The sequence below is a fragment of the Plutella xylostella genome, chromosome 10 (genome assembly GCF_932276165.1).
Source record: "Plutella xylostella chromosome 10, ilPluXylo3.1, whole genome shotgun sequence".
Classification (NCBI taxonomy): Eukaryota; Metazoa; Arthropoda; class Insecta; order Lepidoptera; family Plutellidae; genus Plutella; species Plutella xylostella.
In genome coordinates, this window is record NC_063990.1 from 10,949,095 (window position 1) to 10,964,361 (window position 15,267).

General features: G+C 39.4%; 1 protein-coding gene across 3 annotated transcripts in view; it reads left to right on the plus strand.

Moving 5' to 3' along the window:
* Window positions 1–15,267, plus strand: part of LOC105394159 (ecdysone receptor) — a 165,235-nt gene that overhangs the window by 72,792 nt on the left and 77,176 nt on the right. For all 3 annotated transcript variants that reach the window (XM_038117440.2, XM_038117439.2, XM_038117441.2), the window contains one exon: window positions 13,849–14,127. In XM_038117440.2, coding sequence (XP_037973368.1) covers window positions 13,902–14,127 — 226 coding nt within the window. In that variant the 5' untranslated portion in view covers window positions 13,849–13,901. The remainder of the gene's footprint in view (window positions 1–13,848; window positions 14,128–15,267) is intronic.

Sequence of the window (15,267 nt, forward strand, 5' to 3'; positions counted from 1 at the left end):
TTCCGGATCAAAGCTGGTTTATTACTGCCACCACAAGTGTATGAAGGTAGGTGCGTATACAATGACGAATGCACATACATATCAAACACCCTGTATACTTTTAAAGCTGAAGTATTCAATTCAGAATATAGAGTTTGAACGTACCCGTATTAATCTTCGTTCCAATAAAGTAATTAACCTTAAATTAAATGCATGAAGATGATGACATATTTTTTTACAATGCAACCATAATTATGATATCTTTGACATTTCACATAGTAAAATAAACACAACATACAAAGATGACTACACATATCACATAAATCATTTGTTATTTGGTTACAGCGTTAAATTTACTGACTATTGTGCAGTGTGTTGTTGTTTCAGTTTCGTCTGTTAACTGTTCAAACCACAACCTTTCGTCAATAACATTCGTATTCCCTCATCTTACCTACTTACCACCTCCAACACCCAGAAAGTCACCCTCAGAACCTAATAAACATAAAAACAAAAGAAGACCTCTAACCCGCACTAACCCCGCTCCCCTAAGCCGCTGTCATTGCGTAAGCGTGCAGACATTAAGGCAGTAACCGGGTTCAGGCCTCATCGATTGAGCGCGGGTGCCTCCCGAACTGGGTCACAGGCTCCGGGTCAAAGGTCATGCCGGGGTCACCTCTCCCGGCCGCGACAGACGTAAATACTCTTCACCTTCCGAGAGGCTTTTGTGCGCGAGTTTGGGGCGCGCTTTTTTGGGACTCTCAATGGGCTGCTGGCAGTGTATAAAGACGTTAATGATTTTCTGTTTCTGATTAAGTAAGTAGGTGAGTTTAGTTTATTTTGGGTCTTCTCGGAAATTGTGTGTAACTTTCTTTAAGTAGGTTTTGTTTACAGTTTGTTTTCGCTGCGTAATTACTAATGACTAAAGGAAGTGTATAAGATAGAGACTGATTGTGTATACCACGTTGCCTCGTTTGTCTATCTCGTATCGTTGTGCACAGAAGCTCAATAAACGTGCAAAAGTTCACGATAAAACCGGACTTATCCCTTTCTGAACGAATGGAGTACGATAATTTACGCAAATACCGACGTAAATCACGCCCCACAGATTAGATTTATAAGATAACCGCTTAGTTGAATGTAGGCGACCCATTGGTGTAGCGGTTAGGTATGTGGCTGGGTGTAGTGGGAAGCTCCCAGATTTAAATCCCGGCCAAAGCATTTTTTTAGGTTTTACGCCTAACATCGCTGTTTTGAAAGACGATAAAAATCTGCTGTAATCTAACCTGTAAATATCTAAAATATTAATCAAATTTTACTAACCTGCCATAGCTTACATGCATATTTGTATTCAATATTACGTTGAGTCTACGAGTATTAGTATACGTTGGTACGTACCACTTTACTGTAATTTAACATAAAGCTAATGCTATACCTAACCTTTGCCCAGTTTTTGCGCATACAAACCGCTAGCACATAAAACTTGGCAACTTTGTCTGCGAGAGATAAAATTTATGGGCGGCCCAAATCTTTTTTACTAACGTTTTCGCTATGAAAATTATACGAGGACGTGACAGGAGTGTTGAAAATAATTTCAAGCAGCGGGTAGTTTTGTTCTGGCGACCTTTTTTCGCTTTTTTGTGCAGGGAAATTAGGTTTAAAGGTCAGACGGAATATCTATTAGACAAAAAGGTTTATTATTATTATGTCCTACGTATTTGTAAAGAGTATAGGCTTTTAGACGTCAACTTAATGTATTCAGCGTGTCGCTGACATAAAGCTGATCTAGCGTTTGTCAGCGTGGTGGAAGAATTAGCTAGTCATTACGATTAATTACCTATACAACGTATAAGAATATCATTGATCAGTCAGTTTAATTGTCAGAAAATGATTGCCCAGGCTGCAGATTTACATAATATTTATGATGCACCCCTAAGACTATTAATTCGAGTACTATCAGATGCATTCCAAGGAGTAAGGATCTGCGATTTATCCGCTCACAAATCTTGAAGAATTGGGACATCTATAACAACCACTTTCATAAATAAACAACGTTACATGCATCCCAGCTTGCAATCTGTTTGTGCAGCGGAATCGTATTCAATAAACGTATTTGAAATAAACTTTGATCAAGAAATAAACGGAAACATACGCTGGATACTCACAGGGAATAGGAAATTGAATGTTCAGTTCAGTTCCATATTTTGTGATCTTGATCGGACATTCAATTTGGATTGTCTTGCTATCTTCAGTAAGACAATTTTATATGTACTTATACAAGTATGTGACGGCTATACGTACTAAGATAAAACCAACCGATAAATTTTAGGTTTAGCTGGTTAATTTTTATTCTTCTTCTTCTTCAATCCCGTTACTCCTCCGAGGAGTCTGGGGCTGACACCAGGCGCTTCCATACTTCTCTGTCGTGGGCCAGCAAGTTGAGCTCTGGCCACGAGCTCTGGCCACGACTTCCCTTCCCTTTAATTTTTATTAGTATTTATTTATCTATACTAAAGGTAACTACAACTTTTTAAGATCATAAGATCGCAGTAAGTTGTCTGCTCACAGAAATAGATAGGCCCAGTTTATCCTCACATGTAACATATATTTATGACAGCCATACACATTTTGTACACACTACATCATTGCCATTAATAACATCAACCATACGGCCACCAAAAGAAAAATACTACTCGCGTAAGTGTGTTACCAAACGAAAAGCCACCAAAATCGTTAACAACTTATAAGTAGGATTAGTAAAAGGAAATCCCACAGAGTAAACAAGAAGATTATATAGCCAAACAAAACACAATCGTTTCATGTTACTACATAGAGATACGAATTCTTGCAGACGCTTGGCGGGTATAGTAGAGGACACATACGTCGTGTAAATTAATAACGTCATGATAACATTAATTTTTGAAAGTTGATTTTCGAGGGTATCTTTTTTTGGGAAACTGTTTCAGTGGGACCATTAGATCACTTTGACACCCTGTATAGCCTACACAAGGATAAATTGAAGCAGCCAGAATCAACTGCTTCAAGCTGTGGCTAGATAGCAAACTTATTTTCTGCGTATGATTATCGTCCGAAAAGTAACGCATTGGTTACTTTCATCGTAAGAGGTAAATGAGAATGGCCAAATCTGACCCGCTTTGCAGCCACTAACCAAACCTATTTTTATTCAATGATTAGGGTGTTTTAAATGAGGCAAATATATTTTAAACAATCTAATCCACGTTTAAAAAAAAACTTAGTATGAGAGAAACATCTAGTCAGTACAAAGACTTGATCTTTCAGCACCTATATGTATACTGTAGTCATGGGCTACACACCAGTATATGTTTCATCAATGGCTGCTCTGGCGGGTCATGGCGCCATAGAGAAATGGCCATTCTCCTTTGTAGGTGTAGCAAGTATTAATGTTCTGGCATCCACAGTACCCCTCTTCCACAGTACCTACACTGGAAACCCCAGTACAAAGAAGCGTAGCTTATTTTACATACTTATGCACTTTCTCACACTTAGTACATTGGATGCACAAAGCCAATTTTCTGCAAGAGCAAAAACAACACAAATTCTATTAGGGAAATGGTTTCTGTTGCGCGATACGAAGGGAGCAATTTATGGCAGTAAAGTAAATAGTAGTGTTGAGACCCAATCAACAGATGGCGGTACTGGGTAAACAAATCTCGCTACTCTCTCGGAAGAAAGTGAACTGTTTTACATTTCAATATAAATAAATTAGGATGCTTCTACAACCCTGCAGCGAATCTTCTAAACGAAATACTTAACGAGTAAAATTATATATTTTTATTTGGGAGAAAACGATGCAAACTCTATGTCGAGGCACAAGGGGAAAAGGATTACTTAATGATGTTTGTACCTAATAAGTACTGTATCTATGAAGATGCAGTGAGCAGAAACTGAAAAAATGGAATGAAAGATCTTAAGATTTCATAATTATTACTTGAATTCATTAGCTGATCAGAATTACTTCGTCATTCTAATCCCTTTCATAACTATGTTCATTGTCGTATCTATATATACAGGGTGTTGCAAAACGGGTATACTAAGCCGAAACCAGCATGTGCAGCATGTTATATCATCAAATACACAGACATCAGACACACAATTAAGTACATCCATCTTTAGGCGGCGCTTAAACCCCGCGTGAATATCTCAGCGGCAGCCCCTGCCTGCATCATTAATCGTGCTCAGTGTTCCTGACTCACCTCTGATTGAATAACTAGATTGCCCTTCCCGGCGCCTGTCGGAGCCCTGCAATTTGCAGCCACTCTGCAGATACACCTGATACCGGCACTGACGAAGACGCCGTCTTTACAAGCGGTGTTGGAGGGTCACTCTCGAAATCGTAAAGAACGAACGAGAATTTTTAAGCAATGGGAGATTTTCAACCATAGACAAAAACCGATTATAAAATTATTAAAACTTCATACTCAACAGCACTGCATATTTTGCCGGCATGGATTCCAGTCCTTTCAACCAATACAAAAACCCAATGGATGTGAATTCAACCATATGCGATAACTAGCTGTTATATTATGCATAATATGAAGTGTTAACTAGTTTAAGACAGCTTTGTACCATTTATGACATCTTCCGTTCCCCCAGAAGAATGCAGTTGTAAAAAAACGACAGGTCGGATGCCATCTATCGGACGATTTTGGTACTTTTAATCTGTCAAAGAAAATCTCCCATAGGCACGTAATACAAAGATTAAGTCGTGGTTGGCGCAGCACTCCGAATCTTCAGAAAAACAAACCTGCAGCGCTAACTTAGGTACGACTCTATATCGTTGTAAAAAATAGTGCTGCCGATTGATTGACAATTCTCGTTCGTTCGTTCGGCGATTTAGAGTGACCCCCTTGGTTTAAATCCAACTGCTACGAGTGAATACGTAAGAGTAAATAAGAGGAGTGTATTCAAAAACTGCCATTGCGTTGAGTACCCGAGTTCTCGTTAGTCTATAGATTAATTAGTCTATGATTGAAGATTTTCCGCTGCTCAATGAATAGGTAGAAAAGCTTGTACTAAAGTGCTATTTTCCTGTTAAAATACATTATATTATCTTTAAAAAAATCATAATGTTGTCGAAATTTCGATTCCAGAGGAGAACCTTAAACTTACAAGACCCCTTTTGCAACTGAGTTTAAAACGTATATCAGCATTTCTAAGGAAGCGTGTTACTGGCAGCTTGTAATTTAATTTACATGGCAAATAAGTGTGTTCGATGGAGAAATGCCTTCTCGTGTTGAGTGTAGTGAGCCATAGCCTCATGTTTATGCCTTCATTGGAAGAGAATAATAATCTCTGCTATTGGCATGTTCCAATCGCCTAGTCAGTTTTCTCGTTTGATATGTAGTCCCATACATATCAAGTGATTTCTTGATTTTTCGTAGATTTGACAAGCGAAAATTTCAAGCACTGTTTACGGATTCTACAGTGGTCAGACAGGGCATAGAGATATTACAAAATGACAATGGAAGTTAAAAAAAATTGCCATCCCATGCCAATTTTTTCGGATTTGCCTTCCGTTTTCAATGTATTCACACGACTTCTAAATAAGAAGTACATAGATAGTTAGAAGATCCTCGCTTTTGGCGATAAGTATTGGTAGGTACAGTCTTTGATTGCGCTAGGTACATCATCATCAGCCTACAGCAGTCTACTGCTTGACGTAGGTCTCTCCTCTGATTGCGATCAATAGCTTTCCGCAACCAATCATTACCAGCCACCTTTCGCAAGTCGTCACCCCATCTAGCGCTAGGTATACGTGTCACAGCATTCAACGAAACCTCTTATAAACGCCAACATATATCTCTAACAAGCGCCGCAGAACCCCCCTCTCCCCCCTTATAGGCATTCCCACGGGGGGGTAGGCGCGTCTCTGAAACCAGGGCGGCGGGTCGATACGGCCAGACTAAACAGTGCAACGGTCGCCATCCCGCGCCCATTCACACAGCATGGCTGGTGGAATATTCAGCGATAGGCTTTTTTATGTGATGAATTGTGATAGGTTGAGGCTAGATAGATTAAAGTCAAAGTCAAGTTATCGTCATCGAATTAATATAAAATTTTCTGATGAACGTAAATTTGTACAAACTAGGGAAGCACGGAGGCAAGAACCTGTAATGTATTTGGTACTAAGCATTCAAACAATCTACGCATAGACTGCTAATCGGAGTTTTCCATTATGTGGAATGAAAAGTCATAGGTGATGTTAGATGATTGTAGAGTCATTAAGTACCTAGGTAATAATTTTATGAAAAAACTATGTTAAAAACATATAAAAACCTATGTAAAACTTCCTAATTTATATACCAACATTTCATTTCAGTCTACACACCATAATTTCTTGGTTAACATCAGTTGGATAACGATTTTAGCAGTGCCGTGCCAAGCTCAGTCAGTTTAAATTTGAAGTGTACCTAAGTACTTAAAAGAAAACAGGGCACTCCAAAAACATGCGAACTTCCCGTGTTTAGAAGAAAACGGTTGTAACAAGTTGTGACGCATAAAATCAGGAGTATCACGACCTCCCAAGTTGGCACTTCGACTGTCAATTGTTCAGCACTTTCCGCCATTACAGCTTTAGTACTTCAGGAAAACTATTATTGGTTTACGGTGTTATTTTCGCTGAGGAGACACTGGAATATAAATGGGCTATATAGCGCTAAGAAGTGTATGGAGGGTGCAGTAACGCTCTGCTGTCACCATTCGGATGCAAATGCGGGATACTGTCGGGTGCTCGAGATCGGGGAGATGCAAATATCGTAATTTCTGAGTGCACTGGAGCAACCCGATGTTAGTGATCTGCCTGTGGGGTTACCACCACCGAACATAGCAATTAACAAACTTTAAGCTCGCTTGTTAAATCTGTCGTAACTTGTATAGATTAGAGAGATGTTTGGCAGGCAAGTGACACTGCTTATGGATTGTTAATTGCTAATGTGTCGGTGGTGGTACGGTAGCTGGTTGGCAGTTGCGAGTTCACGCACAAACGAAATTGATTTCGAAGGTAGTCGGAAAGTCGTGTCAGTCACAAGGTTCGACAGATCAATATATAGAATGCGTTTTTTAAATAGATTTATTCTTTATCGCACAATTTACTTGTTTTCTAGTTTGTGAAGATAGGCAGGGCAGACTAAACTAACCAACATGAGGTATTTTCAGCTGCACTGCTAACTGAAAAGTAAGATACGCTATGGTATCGATAGGTAGAGTACGATATGGTATCGTCTATAATTGAATAGAAAAATAATGAAGACTTCGATCACAAAACAACAACTAATTTATAATTTTTATTTGAATAATCCCTTCGAAACCAAAACAATGCAAATTTCTAAACACCTACCATCATAACAAAGCCAGCGGGCGGGCCGGTGGGCAGACGACACGTAGGCACATTACCTACACATTATTATTCCGCATTAAACTTGCAATTAAATTTGTTACTAATAAATACAGCCCTCAGAGTGCCTCAGACGCCCCCGTGGGTAGTTATTTATGGTCCCATAAAAAGTTTAGCAAAGGACACCACCGTCCATGTAGATTAGGGCTATAATTATAGCGTTTAGTTCTGCGGTTTAGTTGCTAATAAGTAGGTAAATGCCGCGCTGTAAAATACACATGCACTGGTTTAATTTCAGTATGATTTAGGGCTGATTTTTCAATAGTCAGATAAAAGATATCTGAGGAATAATAAAATTCTGATGCTGTCGCGTGTGAATGTTTGTATTTGACAATGACAGAAACAATTTTATTCCTCAGATAACATTTATCTGACCATTGAAAAATCAGCCCTTAATTGTATTAATTAGGTGTGTAATAATGGTCATCTAGTATGTGTTTGAAATATCAGTTACTGGATTGCTGGATGTACTGGATGTACTGGATGAAGGGCTATTTACAGTACAAGAACATTGATGATTCATTTGCACTTCATTATCTCTAAAATTGACAATTATTATTGAATAAGTTGAAAACCAGTATTCATAAAATAACAATACATATATTTTCTATTAAAATATTTCAATTTTCCTGCAACTTTCCAACGAAGACAATATCAAATGATACGCTATCGCAATTCCGCAGTGTTTTATTTGATCACAGTTCCTAGTTTTCATATTACAGGGAACGCAAATTTCACCTAGAGGTGTATGTAGAACTGCAAACTTGAATATGAAATAAGTTATAAAACTATTATGCAAACAGTCCAACTTCAGTGTCTAGGTACAATTGCTATTTTCAGTTTTATGCTCTAAGTTTCTCGTACACGCTCTTATGAAAATCAGCTTTCGACGTTTAATATAAAATGTTGGCCCTTGGAGCACTTGTATTTTCCCGTCCTTCGCCTCTCTTCAAACACTGCAATGCATAGAAGGCTATTAATTTTAAATGCTCTCAGGAATATTTTCTAGAAAAGGAAACCGTTTAGGTTCTTTAGTTGAAAGAAAATTTATAGTGAACGGTTAGAAATACGTAATTATAATGATTATAATGACAAAGTCTCTCAAGGAGCTCCAACACAATGTTGTAGTTCCTACATTTAACAGACCAACTAAAAACGTAAATATTTGGATTAAAAATTGGGGCTATTTGGTGACGGTAATATTTTGTTGGTATGGTACTTTTTCATTGCTCACGAGTATATTAATTAAATATTAACTCTATGATATCTTCAAAACATTACGTATATTCATTTTCACATTGATAAATGAATGAAGCGCAATCTGATTGTAGGTACCAGGCGCCCAGACTCGCGTGGTAGTAGCTACTAGTACTAGCACTGCGAAGGCCGCCATCTGTCCTTGCCTCTGTGACCTCTTTCTAGATATTCCTACACATATACTCCAGTAGCCTTCCATCGAGGCGAAACCTAGAGAGCATTCTAGAAATATTGAGCATGCATGTTTCAAATTATAACAGGTATGGCTCATGTTATGCCAAAAGTTTCGATTGTACTTATATGTCTTCTTTGAATGTAAACGAACTTAATTTTACGATGAACATTAAATCAGTCTGTCAATATATATGAAGGCAATGACTGGTTTTAACGTTAGTCGTAGTCTGTAGTGTAAGCTGAAGAAGTCGGTCGAAGCAAAGTGACCGGCACGCCCGCGGACTTTTAGAAGTCATCCGTGAAACTGCATACAATTCAATTTAATTGTTTCAGAATGACTCTACCTTTTTAAAACAGAAACTTGTTTGAAATCCCACAAAAAGAACCCAACTTTAAAGCGGCAACATAAATATTTTTATTGGCATTCTGCTCATACGAAAACATTGTAAAACGTCTTTCTTCGACGTAGAATAACAGTACTATTTGATATGAAACACTTGAAGTCTAAAGTCGGAGTTAATAAAGGACTTTATTCCATTTCAATTGAAGTTGGAATAACAAATTTATAAAAAGCGACGGATGTGCGCTATTACCCAAGTTTCCTTTTATTTTTACTTCTTACCAACTTAAAGTCGCTCGAAGTCTTGCAGTTCAAATATGAATGTTTAGAATGAATCGTGTCAAATGAATGTAATGAAATACTTATTGCTGTTATGTATGTATCATTGTTAATTAAACAGTAGATAAACACACAGACGGAGCTTTCACAAAGCCAGCATTGCTATCCATCAAGCTTTCGCAATCAAAATAATACAATCTTTGTCATATTCATCTCCTACAGCTGTCATATGCGACAAAGAGCTCTTAGAGAGAATTATTGAGCAACGGCACATTGGAATCAACAAACAGTGTCGCAACGATGAGTCCACGATGGATCTGATCTTTTTTTTATTATATCTACATATATAACTTGTGTGACCCTGATATGGCGCAAGTGCCCTACAGAATACTGTATGAGAATCCATTGTTGCTAGCACTTGTGACGTTTACTCTGAAGCTTATAAGGCACCAACAGTTGCACCGGTTTAAAACGGTTTGAAGTCTTACAAAGAATTTAGATGGCCAAATCTTGAACGCAGCGATAGTCAGACTTGGAAAAACTGCTATAAAGTAGATACGTGATTTCCCAATCCTCCAATCTTTTCAACATGGGACGTCTGCTCCGGGTCATAACGCAGTAAACACACGACTGTCATCGCCTCGATATCCTCGGGATTTTACACTCCGACCGTGTCTGAAAATCTTATTACGACCCTCGGATCCAGATATAACTGCGTCGTATTGACAACTCCCAGCTCTCAATACTGGAGAAAGAAAACCGTATATCATTGAAAATTGCTTTTGCTATCATAATTTGTGGATCTCCATTCCCATCCTAGTTCCTGAATGCAAGTTACAATTGGTCTCGTGGCAGTAAAAAACGAATGAAATCCAAAGAAGGAATTGAGTCCTTGAAAAGGATCTCATTTTCTCTTGACGGTGCATTGTTACGTTACTCCACAATCTTGCGAATGTAAAAATAAAATTGGACGGATAATAAAAGTGTTTGGTGACAGACCAACGGATTCTTTAGATTCTAGGAGATCCTTTATACCGACGTTATCTTAATTTGCTTGTCTTTACATATAGAAAGCAGTCCTTCAGTCTTAAGGAAGATTTTTTTATTTCATAAACTATCTATCATAACATGATTTGTTACATAGGACATGCACCACTTTTGCCAATAAAAGTAACAAAACTAAATTATACTGCTTTATAATGTTAATGGACTGATTAATTAAATGCACAACTGTTTAATGCAAAGTGAAGTTTGTTCCGTAAATTACTTTATCGACAAACTATAGTATGACCCCGTTTCACCTGCCAGTAGTGGCTGGGAAATTGTATTCATTAGCAATTACCGTCCTGCCCCAGTCTACTGCGGGTCAATAATGCATGGGTCAATCGTTTATTGTGTGAGTTCATTGAACTGCAACGTCTATAATTATAATCATCCCTGAAAACGTGTAATGCTTCATCGGATATCGACCCCACCTCTGAGTGTCTTGGATTATCGAACTGGGCTGGGTCAGTCTGTTGATTTATTGTCCAAACCGCCGCGCCAAGGCCATCACTTCGACGCAATAAAGTGCAGCGAGCTATGTATAGAGTGGTGGAACGCGGACATCGTAAATTCTATTTCCGCGTCATTGACGGATCTCAATATCGGTGCATGGATGGAGCTTTGCATTTAGATGCCGGCAGTGGCGCGGCGCCGGTCGTCTGTCGCCAGGACATTCCCTGGACGCAGCCACGTCCCGTCCCCATTCCTTCCAGATAATGCTCTTTATGCGGCGACACACGAGTGACCGTCGTAGGTACCTCTCTACCCGCGCCACTGAACCGCAGCGGATTTATTTCACCCAGCGCACATATCCAGCGCATACACGATATAAAATTGAGCATAAATCAGATAGCAATCGCAGCGATTCCCTTCCACCTCGATAAGAATTCTGAAAGAAGCGCAGCTATTTCAAGTGCGCTGTCTCTCCGCACGCAAAGCGTCGAGCTCGCATTCCGCGATTGCTCTCGGCGTATTTTATTCTGAAGTCATTCTAATGAGCCATAAAAGTTTATGGCGAGTGTCGTAAATGTGAGTATGTGTTTGGTCTGGCGAAGGTACCTACAAGTATCACGTTGTGTTCTACCTCTAGAAGTTGATGCCAAGTAGTATAAGTACCTACTCCTATATAATATAATACTCACCTTTTACCATGATTAGATATGGGTTTAATGAGAAATTGTGGGTTATAGGGCGGTGTCGGGCGGCGGCGGCGGCGGCGGCTGCGCGCGCGCAAGTAGGTGAGCGTGTCGAGGTCGTGACGTCACGCGCTTTCTCTGCTGCTAGTTGTGCAACCGCCGCCGCCGTCGGCTACATGCCGGCTCTCACGCACCACAGTGTCAGAATACTCAGAATCAACAACTATTAAGTATAAGAAACAGTTGAAACTAGGTTTTGCGTCCAGACAAAAGTGCTCCGTAGGTCTGGAACCACGAGAATGTAAGATTCATTGGTATCATAATGTAAATATCCTATGTCCTGCGAATAGTCAGTATCTAGTATACCAAGATACTTACATAGTTCTAAAGTCACCACTCTACCTCCACTCACCACTGCTGCTCATAGGCCTCTCCTAATGTAGAAGTTGATTGTTTATTGTACTGAAAAATATAAACTTAAACTGCAGGTAGTATACCAAATAAAATTAAATAATCTTGATTTGACGTCGTTTGACCTGAGAATATTCTAAAATCATGGAAATTTCCTGAAAGTATTTGTTTTACTGCCATGTGGCTGATGTGTTACTAATTTCTTAATTTAACAGCGTATCTTATTTGTATAACTGTGAAGATCATTACTGAATTCGTAATTATTTTAACCATCTAGAGACCAACAAAGTAATAAACTAATAAAATTTATTTCAAAAGTTTGAAATTGAAATTGGGGCATTACGTGAGTGACTGCTATATTATTTATGAAACTATACTTTGAGTCATAAAACGTTTTAGAATAGCGAAGTATGAACGAAGCATTCACAACGTTCAAACAATATGATAATTATGAACGTGTATGTATAATTGTATAATGCATAGGTACTTACGTGTTTTCGTGTAGCCCTGTCTCTCTCAGAGGAGTCAGGTTTCTTAAACCCAGACTGTACATAAACAACATTATAAACCCAACAATTAAACTCAACACTTAACTGCAGAAGAAACGTGGAACGAAACCCCCATAAATATCTGCAGATAATATCTAGAGAATAGTTCTCACAAGCACATAGTTTTACGAGCAACAAACACTGCAAAGCCAATTGTACCTCCGAAGGGACGTTATTTAGATGTCCCCCAGTGGGATATACGGAGTAATCCGGAACACACTTTATGACCTAACACTGAGCTAGGTCGTCTGGGTTGTCTAGCTAGATTTAAAGAGTTACTGGGATTTAACGCTTGTGTTTACAAATACGTGGGCGTTGAGCTTGGAAATTAAGGTCTTATAAGCCCACGACTTTGTACATTATAATGTAGGTAGATGTTGGGTTAAATGAAAATCCGAGAAAATTTGCTTTTCTAACAAAAAATTGCTGATTAGACTAAGGGTTTTTTTTTCCAATACGTAAGAGCAGGATCTTTACAAGCCCTTTTGGATTAGGTATAATAGATGGTGACCTGCAGTGTTTAAATTGCCATCAACGGCACAATAATGTTTTAAAGATGTGCATGATATAGATAAAAACAGAGCACATTTTAATGGTCGCATCGATAATATCTTTAGATTTGCAAGTCATTTCATTTTCATAATTGAATTATGTATCGGCGGTCGTGCTCTCGACGATTCTCGGCGATACTTGACCTTTCCCAGACTTCTGTTGAAGAAAGCGAAGCAACAACGTGCTTGGAGAACTTACAGACTCACTATAACCCTTTTATAGGTTGATTTGTATTGTTTAGTAGCGAATGAATAACTGTTTTTGCATTTTACATAAAGAGATACGACTACTTATCAATTTATGTAAGGGTGCTTTACGGTTTCATGTAAAATTCTACCACACTACTACATATAGAGAAGTCACCCCCTGCCAATCTCTCCTAAACGTTTCGTAAACACATGGAGTTAAATAGTCCACTCCTTGAAATGTTCCTCCTTCAAGACTTGAGGGTTTTAGCCATAATCCATACCTGGGCTGGAGATATCACAGTACAACACAAAATATCTTACACCCAAGTTCGGAGACATCTTTCTTCCGCAAATATCTTTCTTTGATCACCGAGTTAGAACATTGACAGAGCAGCCTAAGTTACTAATCACTCTACCATTCGGCCATCCTCTTCCTCTTCACAAGAAACCCCAGAACTGTCCTCATGTTTCCCTCTGATGTTTCTCTAACCTCCCCCTTCTCCCACAGAAGTGTGGGGCTCGGGCGGCGGCGGCGGCGGCGCAGCATGCGGTAACAGCGGCATGGACCTCAAGCAGGTGGAGGTGGCGTACCGCGGCCTGCCCGGCGTGAAGGCCGAGCCGGGGGTCTCCCACGGGCACCAGCCCCTCAACGGGCACCTGCGGGAGTGGATGGGGGGCGGAGCCGGCTCCCCGTCCCCCGGAGCCGCCGCGCAGCCCCAGAGCAATGGGTACTCGTCCCCGCTGTCCACGAGCAGCTACGGGCCGTATAGTCCGAATGGGAAAATAGGTGAGTCATGTTTATGTTTAACTTATACGTAATATGTATATTCATATTTTAGTATTTTAAGGCTAGCGTGGCCAAAGTTTTCTCCAACTTGGAAATGCAGTCTACGACCCAAAAAAATTACTGAAGTGTACCATATCTTTCTAACATATCGAATTGGATCTGCAATCTAGAAGTGTTTAACAAAAGCATTTCAATTCTTGGCAATGGAAATAACCGGACGAGATAGAGAAATAGAGACACAAAATCTACAATCGAAAAATCAGGGAGGTACTCTATATTACGAAAAACTTAATTCCGGAGCGCTGCTGCGCGAGCCACGACTCTAAACATTCCGATTGCACGACAGGCTCTCGTTCGTTCGTTTTTCGTCAGTATAGAGTGACCCTCCCGGACGTATGGTCCAACACAATGCAGCAGCTATACATTTAGTTCCGACCTCGTTTGTCACAGAAGCGACCGACATTACCGCCAACACTGGGCGACTAAGCTGTAATCTTAAACTAAACCACCAAGCTATGTTGTACCGCACAATCCGTTGTAAATCCGCCCCTATTCCGTTTGATTAGGATTTAACTTGTTGTGTTTATTCCTTGGCAGCCTTAGCGACCCACATACATGGTTGTAGTAACAAAAGAACTACAATTGTCCATTTTGTAAGCCTTCACGCGTAATGACAGGCTTTGGCGCGGTTTTCAGCGGACTAAAGTCGACTCATACCATTTGCATACATTCTTACTTTTTACATTACGTTCTTAAACCATTGAATGTATACGTATATTAGGTACAGGGTTCTTGCAAAAAAATGCCACTGTATTTTTTTGCAAAATACAAATCCAAAATAGCAAATACCACATTACCGTATTTGCCACTTTAACCTCTTATATGCTGTGAAATCAGAAATTATTTTATTAAACGGAAAATATTGTGTCTCGCCTTCGAATGAGTCGTTTGATACAGTATGGCAAGTTAAATACCTCTTCTAGAATAATAGAAAAAATACGCCATTGTAAATTAAACCATTTTAAATTTTCTAATACACAGTTGCATCAAAAATATGCAACTTTATCGCTAAACACGACACAACTAACTTCAGCACCCCGTGCATCCGACTGTCAGCGTCGAATGGCTCCAATACAGAAT